Genomic DNA, 18,694 nt, shown 5'->3' with positions numbered 1-18,694 from the left:
GGATGGCAGAAGAAAAGATGAACCATATGACCTAGTTGTCGTTCTCCCTGGAGCTTAATGTTAAGATATGGAAAACGCCTAAGAAAAAACGGGTGTGTAGCGTTGTCCCCTCAGAAGCCATCTCTTTAGATTTCCCACCTTCATCTTTTTAGAACCCGTATTGTCACTGAAGGAAACTCAATTGACTCTAGTCAACAACGTTTCCCGGCCAGAAGCCGGCCAGGGTTGTGAGACGATTCTAGAAGCAGCTGATTCTCCTCTTCCGCTGGTTTTCAGCACCACATTCTCTGCTCTTCCCTAGACCTCTCCAAGGGTCTGGGTTTACTGTTGACTCTTGCATTTTGATGTAAGGTCAAAGAGACAGGGTCACATCCGAAAAGACCTTTTATTACTAAATTGCGCCTTCTCCCGGAAGGGAACAATGGAGGGTCCCTCTAGCGCGATTCTGCTACCTAATCCATAAATGCTGCTGACTCTCCCCAGTTCTTAGCGCAGAGGCTTCCCCTCCCCCAGTTCCTTCCAGTTGCGGTTTAGGCTCTGCACCAGTTACTCAACGCCTTTTTTTTCTTTCTTTTCTTTTTTTTTTTTTTTTAAAGCCTGGCTAGCTAAGCACCGCCTACCGTCGTGAGTGGCCTGTCACTCTGCCCCGCTGTGCGGTTGTGATTGGCTGGCAAGACCGTGTTGTCTGGCCCCGCCCCCGCTTCCCTCTGCCACGCTAGTGGCCCGGGGTTTACCCAAAGGTGGACAGTGGGATTCGGGCGGGCGGCGCTTGGAGCAGGTGCAGACGCATCCTTGCTCCCGCTGTTGCTCTTCTTTCTCCAGTCGTGGGTCTGAGTCAGGAAAGGACTAGCATTCTTCTTTTGCCGCTAGAGCTCCCGTGAACTGCTGCCCAGAACCTAGGCACCTCAGACTTCTCATCTCATCCGTTATTTCGCTGTCACTGTATAAATCACCTGCACATGTGTAATCCTGTGAATCTCCCTTCAGCTCCTGCTCAGAGAAGGGGTCGAAAGGGAATTTCAAGTGTTTGAAAGAGAGGGTCTCCGCGGATCGCGGGGAGCTGTCTCAGGTGCTGAAGCTTTCCAGGCGTTGCTCTCCACCAACACCACACGCAGTTAGACTGCACACTCTCATTCCCGGCTTTCTCCTTCCCCATGCCTTGGCTAAGACTCATTTCAGAGTCGTGAATCTTTCCCTCCGTATCATGGCCTACGTGAGACACTTTCGGACATTAGTTTCGGGATTTTACTTCTGGGAAGCAGCACTGCTACTCAGGTGAGTCCACTTGTATTTAACAGTTGGAGAACTCATTCAAGCCTTGCAAGTACTTGTCATGGATGAAACCAAGAATGCAACTCGAAGTTGACTTGTTGAAAGTGTCCCTTAAATCGTATTGTTTTCTATCTAAAGGTATCTAGCAGTCTATCTCTTGAGACCTCTACAACATATAACTTTGCTCTGTTTTCACTAATTAATGTATTTTAGTAACTGGCATCTTATATTATTTGCAGCTGAGGTTACCCTAGCAAAAAAATATTTCCAAAGCCTAGGTCTTCCTTCTCAAATTGCTTTAAGTGTTTCTTTTTTCTAAGTGAATTATAAATTCTGGGTGTTACTCTCTTTTTTGAAAGTTACAAAACATTTAGTAATTAGAAATGGAACATTACTTACTTTTTAAAAGACAAAAAAAATCTAGAGCATAAACATTTAGTGATCAGAGATATTCTGAACATTGTTGATATATCTAGAGGTTAAGTTCAAATGAATAGAATAATAAAGGCCTTGCAAGTACTATTTTCTAAAGAACCTGGTTCATGGAGGCAAAATAATAAATCACCAGATATGTTCTATGCCAAGAATAATTATTTTGGAGAAAGTAATAAGAAACCTATTGAATGGTAAAATTGTTCTATGATGTGTCATTTTCTTATCATATCCAGTCATATTTGGTAGGCTTTCTTTTTTTTTTTTCTTTTTAATTAAAAGAGAAGAGAGACTAAACACAGATCAAGTAATTTAACCCCCATTCTTCATCAAACAATATATAAGCAAGATACTGCTCATATGAATTTTTGAACTAACAATATAAATTTTACTTTACTATTATAATTACCTTAAAATTTCCATTTTTTGGCTCACAAGACTTTCAAGAAGACTGAAATCAAATAATGAGAGTAACTAAGTTATTTGTATAATGATTTCCATTTGAAGTATGTAAATATTCTTTTCTGGGTTGCTATGTCAAGTTTTCATCGTTAGGCACATTAGAAAAACATAGCATATCCCATAATAACTACCTTTAGTAACAGGAACTAGTTGTGAAGGTTATTATATTTCTGGAATTATCGATTTTTTCTGAAGTGAGGTGTTGAAACCATTGTAAATCAGAATATTTTCAGTGAAAAATATTTTAATGACAGTAAATTTTTGTAACTTTACAGTTGTTACAAATTTCATACGTAGTGATCAAAGCAAAGAATGTAGACCTTTTACATTTATGTAAATTGTATGGAAAGGAGTACAAAATTCATGTCATAAGATAAATTGATTATTTTACCATAATTCTTAATATCTTAGATAATACACATACTTATTTTTTTCAAAGAAATCAGAAGAGCTTAGTTGATAGATACTTAGGTTTAGGAAGTTTAATGTTAATAACTAAAATATTTTGATCGATGAGGTCAAATTTGTATAATGGCAAATCACCATGGTATTTGTTATAATATATTCTTAGAAAGAATTTATCTTCATTAATATTAAATAATTTAGTTTAAAATGTTTTTTATGAATAGTCTAAAAATATAATCACTTGAAAAAGACATACCCAATATAGAAGTTTTGGTGATACATGTATTCTTCATCAAGTTTTTCTTTTTTCGTTCACAAATCGAAAAAAAGTTTTCTCTATCTTAGACTGGTCTTAGATGAGAGTAGCTCATCACTCTATGAAGAACTTTAATCATACATAAAAAAATTAAGTATTTTTATTTTTTAGTGATGGTCCTTGAAGGAAAATTTTCTATAGAAATTTCCTTTAGAAAGTGGAGCTCCCTCTACTGGAAATATCTTGCAAAATACAGTTTCTTTATGGAGACCATTTTTTGTTCGCTAAGCCTATTCGTGAGGTATTGAGCAAAAAAGGAAAGATGTAAAGGAAAAACTAAAGTCAAAAAAGTATTTTGTTTAAATTCATAAATATATCTTTTTAATTGAAAAATATTATTTCCAGGGAAATTTGGAAGTAAGAACAACAACCAGAAACCATATATGAAGTTTTAATTAAATAACATACTAGTAGAAGCGTTTTTTTCATAGGTTTAAGGTTTTAAAAATTTTTATTGAGATATAAATGCACAAAGAAAAATGTGCAAACAACAGAGTTCCAAATAAAGTGGCACAAAGGCAACACCATGTCAAGAGACCACGGATCAAGAAGTAGAATTGTCAGCATTACACGAGCATTCACCATGCCCCCTCTTACCACCATATCTTTTCCCAAGCACTACTTTGCCGCAAAATCATCTCTATCCTGACTTATGTGACAATAAAACTTTTTCCTGCTTTTGAACTTTATATACTTATTTGAGTCTGCTTTATTTTTATGAAACATATGTGATTTATCTGTGTTATAGCATGTAGCAGTAGCTTGTTTATTTTCATTTCTGTATGGTATTCCATTATATGAAGACATCACAATCTACCCATTGTCCTACTGAGGAATATTTGGGTATTTTTTTAGGTTTTGGCTAGTGCTGCTATGAACCTCCTTGATCATGCCTTTTTTTGGTGAATACATGTGAATACGTGCATTTTGGGGACTATATGAGTTGGGTCCAAGAGTTTCACTAGGCAGAGGAATTGCTAGAATATAGGGTGGATATGAGTATGGTTAGCTTTAGTAGATACTGCAAGTTTTCTAAGGTAGTTGTACCTAGTTAAACTCCTATCAGTAATATATGAGAGTTCCTATTGCTATTACTAGTACAAAATTTGATCAGTGCAACATTACTAGAAAAATTTATAGTGCTTTCGTAGACTATTATTGCAAGCCCACAGATAATATTTTAGTTTCTATCTTGGCATAATTTCTACATTTTAGTAAATGAGTTTTTTTTTTTAATTAGGAAGTTTCTCTCCCCACAGAGATTCTACAAGTCAGTACCACTTTATTTTTTTTAATTAATTAATTAATTAATTTTTGGCTGCATTGGGTCTTCGTTGCTGCGCGTGGGCTTTCTCTAGTTGAGGCGAGCAGGGGCTACCCTTCATTGCAGTATGCAAGCTTCTCATTGCGGTGGCTTCTCTTGTTGCAGAGCTCGGGCTCTAGGCGCGTGGGCTTCAGTAGTTGTGGCACACAGGCTCAGTACTTGTGGCACACAGGCTCAGTACTTGTGGCGCACGGGCTTAGTTGCTCCGCGGCATGTGGGATCTTCCTGGACCAGGGCTCAAACCTGTGTCCCCTACATTGGCAGGCAGATTCTTAACCACTGCGCCACGAGGGAAACCCCAGTAAATGAGTTTTATTAAGGCAAAAACAGCAGAACAAAAACATTTACTGCTATGCTATAATTAGGAGTATTCATTATCAGAATACATCAGGTATTAGAAATGTAATATTTAAAGGAAACTTATTAAAGAGGTGAATTCTTCTAATAAATACAAGTCAGACACAGACATAAGAAATCTAATTTCCTAGTAGTGAAGTTTTTAAAATTTTCACATTTTGCTCAGATATTGCTGTTTTTTGAAAAAATTTTCCTATGGCTTTTGGATTCTACTTCTCATACTAATAAAATAAAGAACAAAACACCAGTGTTCAGCTTTCTTTGAAATGTAAATAAGTGATGATTATGAAGAGCTTACAGAGCAAATTCCAAAAGCAGGAGAACTGCCAAAAATATTTCATCTAAATTAATTATTTTCACAACATACAATTTTGTTTTTCATCTTTATAGTTTGATATCAGCGCAGACTTGCTATTTGAATAAATTATGGTATATTGTGTCAAAACACTGAATGTATGAATTTCATACTTCATGATAATCACAAACAAAATGTTTTCTTGATTTACTTCAAAGCCTAAGAAAAACATTTTGGCATAGAATTTCTTATTTTTTGCTTTTGGTACGTTTTGGAGGATGGGGAAAATTCTTTCTAATGTTGGGTCTATTTTCTTATGTAAGATTTTGAAGAAAAATGTACTTCAGGGGAAAGTCATTATTATGATGATTTCTTGTATGTAGGTACTGTAGCAGGATTCTACATAGTGTTTTTAAATTATGCTACACATAATATATGCTTCTTCCCTTTGTATCTATAAATAATCATATGCTTTCCTAAGTGTAGAAGGATCGTGGCCCAGTTCTCTAGTCAATGCCTCAAGCAGTTTGCTCTGCAGACTCAGGAAACAGCTTTTAAATATTTCCTCTTGTATGTAATTTTTCTCTCCCTTGATCACTCAGCTATGTACTGAGGCAAGTTAATCACCAAATATGTGTTTAACGTGTAATGTTAAGCAATTCAACAAGATTTCATCATCACATTCTGTGCACACATGTTTGTGCTAGGTACAGTTTGGCTATGGATGATTGGGAAATTATCCCCTTTCTCATCATGGAACTTAAGAGTCTAGCAGGAAAGAAAATACAAAGGGCCAGTGACAAAAGACAAACAGAAACAGCAATGTTTTAGGCAATGTGAAATAGGGAAGTTCCCCAGAGGGTTGGTACTTGTGCTGGATCTTATAAGATGCTTGTTCAATGGGCAGAAATGAGATATAAAGAAAATATTCTATGCAATAGGAATGATACAAGCCTATCATGTGCTAAGGGAATGGTGATGGTCAAATTCAGTTGACAGATTTCCAATTTATGGTTTAAAATCATATTCTGCTAGCAACAACTATTGAGCTGACTACAATAATAAACCAGCCGAAGTGTGGAGTTGCAGCTTCCTTTCATAATGGAATATGGATGAAATTTAGAAGCAAATCATTTAATTATAACTGGATAGTTATCATTATAGGAATGGTCTGGTAACTTGGCTCAAAATATCTCTATAAATGCCTTTCTTTCAGAGGTGGAGTTTACCTCAAAATTACAATTAATCATAAGATTGCTAATAATCATCAGTAATAGTAAAAAACTATGTAAACAGACAACAATGACAAGACTACTAGAAGAAAAGGACAATCTGCTTGTTGTAGAGTTTGGAGATCATGTTTGAATTCTTCATCAAAATATGATCTCTTTAAAGAAAGAAAATCAGGTAGAGGATTTGGATTGTTGGAAGAAAAGGGGACAGTGAACTTGGTTTTGAGTTTGAGATGGTAGCAGTAGATGTGGGTATCCTGCTGTCAGCTGAGAACACAGAGACAATGCTTGAACTGTAGACTGAACAGTTAAACTGTTACAAAGGTGATCACACTGTGTGCAAAGAACAAAAAACAGAAAAAATATTTATATGAGATGAAGGTAGAACATTTAGAGCAGGGCACAGAGACGTACTCAGAGAGAGTCCTCAGCTAAACTGTGGAGGTGCGACTGGTCATAAACAAGTGACAAAGTCATAGATTTATCATAATTTTATACTGTCGATCCCAAGGACTTGCTCTTATCAATAGCATATATCTATCCCTTTTCTGTAGAGCCTTTGAATGCTCTAATTTCAACTAATCTCATAAACTAGTCCACAATCACGGATGATTAAAAACTTAAGTTTTCTCAGGAGACTTTTAGGGAATTCTTTTGGAGAAGATGCATCTTTAACTTTTACTTACTACATGAAGCATATTGGATGAATCCTCCTTGATTTTCCCACCAAACCTGTCTCTTAAACTCTTCGCCAAATGATTAGCCTTATACTTGGATTAACTGTATTTATTGAAAATGAACTCCTGTGTATGCAGATGTCCATTTTGAAACATGGGTGGTTTGTCTTTCTCCACTAGAAGAAAGCTGTAGCTTTGTCTTGTTGCAAAAATGCATCAAGAAGAGAGATAAGTGAGTTAGCTTCGAGAACTGGTTCTGGAGTGAAGGCAGGTATTCTAAGACAGGACCAACTGTTTAGTAACAAACAGAGTGTGTGAATAGAATGAGCTCTTTCGCCCCAGAAAATGAAGCTATTCTAACACCTGCATGGCAACCACACACATTTTAAGAAACAGAGTTTGAAATCCTCAGATGTTGTCAGAAGAGGAAGCAATAGCAAAAAATGAAATAAAATAAAATAAAATAAAGCAGCTCCGTTACAGTGTATTTCTGAAATTCTTTCAGAATCTCCATACTAGAGATATTTTTAGGAGGAAGTATTACCAGTACCTCTCAGACAATTTGATGCACAGAAGCAGTAACCTCAGTGGTACAATTAAGAATAGCATAAAACGGAAAGGTTATTAACATCCTCTGAGATAGTTTATTGCATGGAATAACTTCCAATGCAAACGATGAAGCATTCTCTAGGAGTGCATGCAAAATTTGCACACTGACAAAAATAACCAATTAGGATTTATAGACCCTGAGATATTTCTGATACTACTTTACAAACATTGCCAATATAGGTTGGTTGGGCTTACATTGGAGGTAACTAGTCCATCCAATATTGTACCTAAATTTGAAAATCTCTCAAAAATATCTATAACAGGGACTTGCCTGGTGGTCCAGTGGGTAAGACTCTGTGCTCCCAATGCAGGGGGCCTGGGTTCGATCCCTGGTCTGGGAGCTAGATCCCACATGCCGCAACTAAGAAGCCCACGTGCCGCAACTAAGACCCGTTGCAGCCTAAATAAATAAATATTTAAAAAAAAAATCTATAACAGGTAGTCATACTGTAAACGTTAAAATTTCCAGCAATAAGGACCTTTTTACCTGAAAAGGAAAATATTTATCAAATAATTTTAATGAATAAAAAACAAAATGTCACTCTGTTTTCTCCTGGACATAGGAAACTTCCTTTGGGCACATGTGCTCCCCCTCCCCAAATATTTGTTTCTGTATTTTTTTCCTTTTTTTTAATGCTTGCTTCTTCACTTAAAATGACCATCCTGCTTGTGGAGAGTGTGTTTTTTATTTGAGACACAGTTTGAATTGATAATATTTTCCATGTGGTTGCTCCATGCATGAAGCTTGTATGCTCCAGTTGCAGGGTGCCTGTAGCAGTCTACCTGAATCTCTTTGTAACTTTATAAAAGTCTATGGAGCAATGACTGCATTTCCAGGCAGTGTGCAATGTGCTGGAGAAGCAGAATCTCAACTTTCTATAATATGCCACCGTAGAGGGGGGGACGTGACATCACCTTCAAATGTGTGTTTTAGATTTTCATGCAAGTCTTGTCTCTCCTTCTTGACTGTAACTCCCATGAGGATAGGATTGTTTCTGATCTTGTTTTACTGCCATAATATTTAATTCAATGTCATGCGTGGAGTAGATGCTTGATAAACAACAGATCAGCACTGAGATGACACCTACCTACCTGTCATCTCTGTTTATCTGTCTATAACTCTAGATTTGAATTTTATTTCAACCTGTGTTATTACTTGGAGTGGAAAGGGAATCTTGTGTTCAAGATATCATAAAGGCTATAAGATCAAATAAATTGCCTCAGAAGATGTTACCGGCTCTGAGAAGTTGTAAAACAGACATAAATTGGCAGCTCCCAGTGGAAAAGTGATAGATTTGCTTCTCCTTATCACCATGAGAAATTGAAATTTCTATTGTATAATGCATTATTTCTCAACCTATTTTCCCCATCATTGCCTCCTAAGGAGCCCTTTAAAGATATTTTTAGACTTTTTTTTTCTAATTGCCTGCATGAAATTGTAATATCACAGTACATTGTATATTTGCTCATGTGTAGTATATAGCCATAGATACATAGAGATAGAGATAGATTTGTGCTTTATATGTAAGAAGAATAAGATTTTTCACCCCCAAGATAAAACTCTCACCCACCCTTCTTGGGGTGATAACACCCCTCTTGAGAATGCATGGTGTAAAGCTTGCTACTTTTTATGATACTTAGACTATAGTTGTATAGTTTCATTGTTTGGAGTCATGACCTAGAAGTAAAGCAATCATTTATCTGTTGACACCGTTTAAGATAATTTAATCCTAAAAGCGTTAGGAAACTTTAGTGACATCTTTTTCTGTAAATACATTAAGTTCCCAGAAGCCACTAGGCTTCCATCAATAAATTTCAAATCACAGCTGCCTCTACCAACATCACTGTTCAATGGCTTTCATAATTTCATGAAACTATTTTTTTAAAAAAAAACTCTTGGAGATAATATCATTTACAGTTTATTTTTCTATGATTTAGACTCTGTTGACTTTCTTTTGTTTTCAAAGTAAGATAAATGAAAAAGTTCAAATTCCTTTTTAAAGTTAAATTTATAGTTGTTATAGAAAGGATCTCAACAGTTAGTACTGACATAAGGTCTGGATATTCTTCAATTCAGGAGTTCAGGGATATGTACAAAAAGCTGAGAGTAATGTTACCATTAAAATAAAAACTGATTGGGACTTCCCTGGCGGTCCAGTGGTTGAGACTTCACCTTCCAATGCAGGGAGTGTGGGTTCGATCCTTGGTCGGAGAGTTAAGATCCCACATGCCTCACGACCAGAAAACCAAAACATAAAACAGAAGCAATATTGTAACTAATTCAATAAAGACTTAAAAAAAATGGTCCACATAAAACAAAAAAACTGATTGAAAGAAAATAGAGTAACAAGTAAAATGCTACTAATAGAAAAGAAAGTACGAATGATTATTAATTGGCAGTAAGGTGTCAGCAAATCATCAGAAAACGATGTTTATCTTGCTGTTTGGTTTTGTTTTGCTTTGGTTTGGTTCTTATTGGCCATACAATACTTAAGGTGGGGAATTGGGGGAAGATAAATGATGTGAACGTTGATGAAACAACCACTCAAATACCATCCATCAAATGCCTGGGAGGACCATATGCATTCTATCTGTCTGGCTAATTTCTACTCAACTCACTTTACCTTCTTGAAGAATCCTTCTCTGAGCTCCCCCAAGTCTAGGTGAGGATACCTCCTCTGTGCTTCCAGGAATACAGCACCTTTATTATTGCATATGTCCCAGGGCTGTGGTAATGGCCTGAATACTGCCTCTAGTTCAAACCGTGAAGCCCTGGAGGGCAGCGACAGTAACATATTTCTAGTTCTATCACCAGGGCTTAAAAGAGTGTCTTGCACACTGACAGGGCTCACTCATTTCTGAAATGAAACACTTCTCCCCACCCCCCCAAAGCAGATTTACAATTTCAAATAAATAATTCTAGGCATAAATAAAAATACTATGCCGTCTTTCTTTCCTTCTAGCATTTAGGAGGAAAATTAGTGAGAGATTTGGTGCTTTGTTTTTTTTCTTTATTCCCAATTTTATATGTCTGTGGTAATATATTTACCCACTTGCCTCTTATCTCTCTTTTCTTTCACAGAAAATATTCTTCTACATTTTTCCATTTCCTCACTACTTACCTATGTCTCACTTGTTCCTATCTGGGATCCATCCCCACCCCTACAAAATGAAGCAGTACTGAGCTTCCATGTCATGATAGCTTCTTCTTTTAAACATTGGAAAAAGGGAATAGCACTTAATATAAAAATGGTTGTAGCAAATAACTATTTCATGTATATATAAAATACATATATAGATATATAAAACATTTTAAAGCAACATATAATTTTTAATTACTTTTTGTAAGATCTCTGCAGTGAAAAAAGAAGACATAATTAAATGACCATTCTAAATAATAATCAAATAAATAATGCATGTTCTCAATGCATAATGTTTGAATTTCTATTATGGCACCTCTCACAGTTCTGGGATCAGAATCACTGACACGTTTCCAATTCCCTAGATAAACTGAGAACCATTGATATCACAGAATATTTATTTTTGCCTTTAATCTGTTTACTCACATACATTTAATGTTTTAAGCCCAAGAGACTCTATAAAGGGTGGTTGAATGACAATTTCTTTTTTGCTGGCAATTGTTGAAAATGATCATGAACAACTACCCAAAATAGTAACAATTATAAATACTGGGAAAAGAAAATATCTTTTTTGGAATGCAGAGGAGTATAAAATTTTTATAAAGAGGCAGGGAATTTAAATGGACCGTGAACAGTTGATGGAATGTGAGTGGGCAAGAAAGAGGGAAGAGTGTTTCAGACAGAAGAAGCATCCTTAGAAAAGACAATGGGCCAGTCTCCATGTGAAATGGAGGATACAGCAAACTTCATAGTAACATCTCAACCATGGGCCCCCCAAGTTTTCCTGTCTAATAAATTCATGCTTTATGTTGTTTTAGAACTAACTTCCTGGGGAAAATCTATATGACTATTGTAGCGTGTTAGAAAACATCCACAAATATTTATTCCAATAATAGTTTTCTCTATTTCTAAACAAAATATTTCATTGTTATCACTTGCTTATGAGAGAAGAGAATACTCACATAAGCTACTTTGTATTCACTAGTTCTGTTGATATCACTATACATATATTTTTGTTAACTTGTATCATTTAAATGTGTATCTGAAGTCTGAGTACTGAAACTTAATTATTAGTAGATCAAATAAAACAAAAATCCAAGAAAAGGAGAGATTTATGACTTTTCATAGTTTTATAAACAATTACATTCCTGACAAGGGAAAGAAGAATGACACATGATAAAATCGTAATGAAAAACTTAAAAGCAATCTATCTCTATAAATTCCTTTCTTATTATAAAATAATAAAACACTAATATGCATTAAATGATATTTTCCACCAGTTCTTAAACTGCTCCTATTTAAGAAGAGAATTACCTTTAGTCTATTAAAACACTAAGGGACCCAACTTTGTATAGTACTGCCTAGTAAGAAGAAATGCACCTTCCGTGTTTTTCTCTTGCCTCTTGTTTTATTTATTGGGAAGAATAGAGGTAGCAGAGGATTATATGGATAAAACCATTAGAAATCTCCCTTCTGCCTCATGTTGCTTCTTTCTAAAAACTTTAAAACCCTTTAAAAGATTATGAAATCTTTTTTTCCCCTCTTAAATTCCTGAAATTGGGCTTATCTCTTTCTCCCTACAAATCTTAAATACGGTACGTATCATCAAAGACACAGAATCTACTGCAGACCTCAGTTGGTGCCTCCTGAGATTATATAGAGAATTAGGTTTTATGTGTAGCCTAACTATCTCCCCCTAAATAATAATATGTAAACTTAAAATTTTGCTCTACTTCAAAAGGCCAAAGTGTATGACATTCTTTGTGTGCCTTTGTACGGTTATATACATCAACTTACAGCAAAAATTACATTGGAAAATCTTAATCAGTATGAAAAAAATTCAAATTCCTGGAACATATGAAAATTCAAGCTCAAAAATACAGTAGTAAAAAGAAGATGAGATTTATAACTCTACAGGAAAGAGCTAGTTTATTTTAGATGGTTTCGAAACTAACTTTCTTGCCTCAGTCTTCTCTGTGCATGCACTTGTGTGCACATGTGAAAACAAGAAGGAATTTAGAGAAAGACGACTCAGGGTCAGATCTCAGCTCTGTCTTTGAAGGGCTGGGTGGCTTTTCTATACACTGAGTGATTGTACTTAACATGCTACTTTAAAAATGTAATGGGTAAAGCTGTATCCATCTATGGAATACATTTTTTTTTTAAACGAACACAGTCAGAAACGCACTAATCTCTCCTTAAGGGAAAATATGTACTTAGGATTACAGCTCTAATTTCTCACTTCACCTAATATCAGTAGCCTTTATTCAAAGAAGCTTTTTTTTTTCTAAAATCCATTGTAGTGGTAGATGTGAAAGATGTTGAGTGGCAGGAAAATAAACAAGGGATAAACAGACTAGCCCTTTATAGCTGTGTTAGTTCAGATTAGGTTCATTTGTGACTGACAGAAAGTGCACAATAATATTGGTTTAAGAAAGATTTGTTTTTCTTTCAAAAAAAAGAAAAAGAAAAACCATGGAAGCAACCAGACCACATCTGGAATGGGAGTTCACTGATCTTTCTATCTTCTTGTTTTGTCATTCTTAACGTAGGATTTCTTCCTTGAGATCCAAGATAGATGCCCTGATTTCAGAAATCATAGCTGCTTTCCAGCTATCAGAAAAGAAGAAGAGGCTTATCTTTAAAGGCATTTCCAAGAAGTTAAAGATTTCTCAGTTTCACTCTTAGCTTTGAGTGTCCATGTGGCCACGTTCCGGCCACTAAGTTGCAAATGGAAGTGGCAAGTTTGGCTTTTTGGAAGTGCATGCGAAGGGAGGTCCAGAGGCTCCAGCTCATATTTTACGTTCACCGTTATGGAACTCAGTCTTTCAAGTGAAGCCAAAGGGAATTATTACAAGTAGGAAAGGAGCATGATCAGACTGTGTCTCAGAAATATCACTAAAGAAGTAATATGGATAAGATACAAGGATGTAATGTACAGCACAGGGAATAGAGCCAATATTTGATAATAACTACAAATGAAGTACAATCTATAAAAATATTGAATCACTATGTTTTAAAAAATAAAAATTGATAAAAATAAAATAAGCCTCAGGCAAATTTGATATATAGATTACTAGTAATATGCATATATATGAGTAAAATATTGTCAAGGAACATATTTATCAATACGTATACATGCAAGCATATACGTAATAATGTTATACATTTATTGGAAGTGCATGTTTGGATATTTTTGAAGTTTTGGAGTGGGCAATTATAGAAGTTTGGAGAGCACTTGTCTAGAGGAGAGATACACAGGAAAGTGATAATACGTGTGTGTGTGTGTGTGTGTGTGAGAGAGAGAGAGAGAGAAAGAGAGAGAGAGAACTGCTTTAATGAGAACATAGGATTCACTAAGTGCACAAGAGGGCACATAATTGTTAGTGGGGGGGTGCAGCGTGGAGGCAGGACAACTTTTCAAAAGATGTGGTCCTTGAATTGAATTGTCAAAGTGAGAAGCAAAGGTGATCTGGGCAGAATCAATTGCCTGTGCAAAGATGTATGCACAAACCAGCATGAAAAATGTGGGAACCACAGCTGGTTCAGTGTGACTGGAAGCTACATTATATGTCATGCGCGGGATGAGAGAAGGCTGGAGGGGATGTAGGTCATATTTTTTATATAATTTTCCAGAATAAAGGGAAGTTTCCATTTTATTTTATTTTTTTGCCATACCACGCAGCTGGTGGGATCTTAGTTCCCCAACCAGGGATTGAACCCGGGGCCGCAGCAGTGAAAGCACCGAGCCCTAACGACTGGACCACCAGGGAAGTCCCAAGAAGTTTCCATTTTAAAATGTTTCTCAAAATGTTTCAACTATACCACCTTTTACTTTTTGCCAAAATTAATTGTTTTTCAAATATTAATTTTTAAAATTGGGGTTGTATATCTTTTTTATAATATGAATCATTTCCAAATTATTATATAGAAAAAAGGGAACACTTTGATAATTTTGCAGGTTAGTTAAAGTTACTGCAAACACTGAAGAAAACTTAAGACCTCTGAAAATCTCCAAGACTTTTTCAAATGTTTCTAAACATCAGCTTATTCTAAATAGTAGATATCATGGTTGACTCTTCTAATTTTCAGTGTTTAGCATTATTTTTATTTTTACCCCCTTTTTCTTATTTTTTCAATCCTAATATTTGCGGAAAAATACACAACTTGAGATCATTACCTTGATTTTTCTCAAGAGAAAGGGGAAATTTATTATTTTTCTACAACACATTATGCTGCTTATATTCAAGCAGAATGGTTGAATGTTTGTGATAAGAATAAATATTCCAGTATACAAATAAAGTATAACTATTATCCAAAAAAAGGAAGCAATATGGAGAACTTAACAGAAAGTATGTTCACAGTGGGGAAGGGAAAAACTGGCCTCAGGGAGAGTAGAAAACGGTTAATGCAATAGGACATCCCAAAAATGGAGAGAAAGGAGCAATATGAGAAATGACCAAAAAAAAAAAAAGTCTTGTCCACTGCTTGGACGTGGAGGATCAGAGAGAATGGTCTAGGATAAGCCTCATATTTATACCTTTAGTAACTGGGTGAAAAATAGTGCCACGACAAGAATAGGGCATAAAAGAAGAGGCATAGCCATGTAGAAAAGTATCATAAGTTAAGTTCCAGATATGTATGGTGAATGTAATGCCTATGAGATATCCAGTTGATGGAAAACTTCAGCACAGAGGTGAGAACACAAGACCTGGGACTAGATAAGATTGGATGGCTAGAATTCTGGGGCAAGGTTTTCCTACATTTTTTAATACTTGAGCACACATGGATGTTTCATCTCATTGTACAAACAAATAAGCCTGGTGACTCTCAGTCCTCAAGCCTGGCTCTAGCTGCACCATCTCACACACTGCAGGCTGAGCTGTGGCTAACACAGCACACCTGTAATCCACTGGGGCTTGCAGATGTCAAAAAGTCCTTCCCTGCTGAGGGCACTGCTGCTCAAAATGTGGTCCTTTAACCAGAAGAATAACCATCACCTGAGAGGCTGTTAGAACTGCAAACTCTGAATCCCACCACGACTCACTGAGTCAGAATCTGCATTTTATCCAGCCCGGCAGATGAGTCATAAAGCACATTCAGATTTGAAAAGCACTGTCTTAAAAACACCAGCTTCTAAGGGAAGAGCAGAAGGAGAGGTACTGGCCAAAAAAAAAAAGGATGGGGATTATGATAAGAGAAAAATGAGAACTAACACAGAGTGCGTCATACAACCAAAAAGAAAAGTTTTGGAAATAAAAGAATGATCAATAACACAATAATATCAAATGCCATAAAAACCAAAAGAAATGTGGAAGATTATAAGTAGCCTTTTGGTACAAAAATACATGTACAGCTATGTTAGAACATTGAGTTGTGCGTTAAAGAAAAATATAGATTCCCTTTTTTAGAAGAGGCTATACTGCATGAGGAAGTAACAGTGGACACAGATGTGGCAGGCACTTCTTCATTTGCTTGTTTAATTTTGCTTTTACAATGAAAGGAGATTTGAGCTTGCTCACATCCTGGAAGAAAGAAGTCAGTAGATTAGGAAATGCTTAGGAAAACACAAGAGAGGTTCAGAAGAGAAAGGGCAAAGTCACTGATGAGGTGAAAAGGAAGAGTTTTGAGAGCAGTCGTTGAGGGGTAGCTTTTGAACCAGAAGTCTTACGTCTTTCTCTGGGACCGGAGGCAGAATGTGGCAGGCGGTAGAGACGGGAATTGTGATTTTGTTATTCAGTTGCATGCTCAGTTATCTCTTTGAAGTAGGAGACAAGGTCATTAGTCGAGATAAAGATGAACAACGAAGCAGACAGGTTTAGGCTGATTTAACGGTTACAAAACACAGAATATAGCTGAGTCCACATTACCTCTGGTACTGGGCAGGCTGTGCTCCCAGCTTTCTTGGAAGAGTCGGTCCAGCCCCGTGAGAGCAAAAGCCCCCATCACTCTGCAGGGGAGCGGGATGAAGCCTAGGACATGATCTTTATTCAGCCCTCGCTCATTTAGGTGGCAAAGTCAGAGGTAGAGCCCACATCACCTAATTCAAATTAACTGCTTATTTTTCCAAAAGAGCACAGTGATTTAGGCTCTTCTACACTAGAAAAAGGAATGATCACATCATTCTTTAAAAGGTGAAATGTGGCTCATTCAGCTAGAATCACAGTAAGTTTTTTTTAATGAATAGTTTCATCAAAAAATATAAGAATGAGACCCACTTTCAAACTTTTTGCTCTTCTCAGGGTTCTATACATGAACACCATGTGTGGCAGTGTAGGTGTGTCCACTCACATCTCTGGCCCGTTTCTTTTCAATCTTGAAAATAGGTAGTCTTTTCCTAGGAGGCATTATCTCCAGAGATTTTGTTATGCTTGATTAAAGGAAAACATGTTCTTACAGGAAGAGGAAATAACTTCTATAATCCAGAAGCTTTTACAATCCTTTTGTTTCCTGGGAAACTGTAAATGTCTCGCCCCAGATAGTTTAGGCACCTAAGTAGAAGGAAGGTGGAAAGGGGAAGAAAGAATGGAGGTGAGGCAGAGGGAGAAGGGTGGATATAACCTCAGATGAATATTAGCTTTAAGTATGATGTACAGTCACTGATTGTATCTTGCTAAGCTCTTCTCACTCTTAATTTTTAAAAAGAGTATAATCCAATAAAAACCTTGATGTGTAGTCTAATTTTCGCTAGAGGGAAATTGAACAACACTATACTCACTGCTGTATTTACCTTTCCTTACCACTTCCAATTATAAACTCCTTTTTGCTTTATTGTTTGATTCCCTTCTTTTTTCTGTGCCATTCCTCTCTCCTTAAAGGAATGTAACGAACAGACAAATGTAGGGCTTCCTGCACCACGGGAAGAAAAATGTCCAATAACTCAAATATGCTTAAGTCAGAACACATTCCATTGAAAGGTGACATTAACATAAACATTTGTAGTCACACAAAAGGGAATATCTACCATAATCTGAATAAGTCGGTGCTCTGCTGGTTCAATATTATTATAGAAAAAAAAACCTTAGCATGGCTTCACTTTAATATTCTTTTCAGGTTCAGAGACTCAGAGACTGGTGCTTTAAAAATATCATGGTTTTATGCCCTCAATCTTATTGATTTGGGGATTTATAAAAGTGCATTTTATTAGTAAGCATTCATGCAAGCACAATTAGATCAAAATAAAGCAGCACTACTTCTGCTGTATTGTTTCCTTTGTAAATATAACTCAGTTAAACATCTCAAGTAAAAGGATGATTTCTGTATCACTCATTTCTGGCTTGTGGGATTACGGTGCTTTTTTTCCCTTATTTTACTGTATTTTTATGAAATACAGTAGATTAATAGATTAAAATGAAATTTAGAGAATGTGTTTTTTAAAAAGTTTTATGAACATTTAAAAGGTCTAAGTGGTGTTTTGTCAAATAAGATTCAGGAGAGCAGCACAATTCTTTTTTTTTTTTTTTTTGTGGTATGCGGGCCTCTCACTGTTGTGGCCTCTCACTGTTGTGGCCTCTCCAGTTGCAGAGCACAGGCTCCGGACACGCAGGCTCAGCGGCCATGGCTCACGGGCCCAGCCGCTCTGCAGCATGTGGGATCTTCCCGGACCGGGGCATGAACCCGTGTCCCCTGCATTGGCAGGCGAACTCTCAACCACTGTGCCACCAGGGAAGCCCTATTCATCTCATGATATATTTCAAGTACTATTTTTACTCCTCTAGTCCAAAAATATTTATATAATATCTCAGTGGTTTTATATAATGTCTCAGTATATTTATATAATATCTCAATCAGTGTTCCAGGATTTGGGGGTATAATAGTAAATAAGCAAAAATCCCTGCTCTTATGAAGTTATCTTCCAGTAGAGGAAAACATAAAAATAAATAAGTGAATGAATAGTATTTTATCTAATAATATGTTTTATGGAGAAAAGTAAAGCAGAAACAGATAGGGAAGAGAGAAAATGTGAGAAGGGAAGACATTTTCTTTTTTTTAATTAATTTTTACTGGAGTATAGTTGATTTACAATGTTGTGTTAGTTTCTGCTCTATATCAAAGGGAGTCAGTTGTACATATACATATATCCATTCTTTTTTAGATTCTCTTCCCATGTAGGTCATTACAGTGTACTGAGTAGAGTTCCCTGTGCTATACAGTCAGTCCTTATTAGTTATCT

The 18,694-nt window shown here is 36.2% G+C and overlaps 1 protein-coding gene across 1 annotated transcript in view; it reads left to right on the top strand.

Annotated features, from left to right (window-relative positions):
- The first annotated feature begins 1,185 nt into the window (after positions 1-1,185).
- Positions 1,186-18,694, top strand: part of GLRA3 (glycine receptor alpha 3) — a 157,210-nt gene continuing 139,701 nt past the window's right edge. Inside the window, exon 1 of the mRNA XM_089912733.1 lies at positions 1,186-1,275. Coding sequence (XP_089768859.1) covers positions 1,205-1,275 — 71 coding nt within the window. The 5' untranslated portion in view covers positions 1,186-1,204. The remainder of the gene's footprint in view (positions 1,276-18,694) is intronic.

Source organism: Delphinapterus leucas, chromosome 6 (assembly GCF_059928025.1).
Source record: "Delphinapterus leucas isolate spDelLeu-1000000601 "Yukka" chromosome 6, BTC_Dleu_Yukka2, whole genome shotgun sequence".
Classification (NCBI taxonomy): domain Eukaryota; kingdom Metazoa; phylum Chordata; class Mammalia; order Artiodactyla; family Monodontidae; genus Delphinapterus; species Delphinapterus leucas.
The sequence above is the reverse complement of the archived record's forward strand: the minus strand, read 5'-3'. Positions and strand labels throughout refer to the sequence as shown.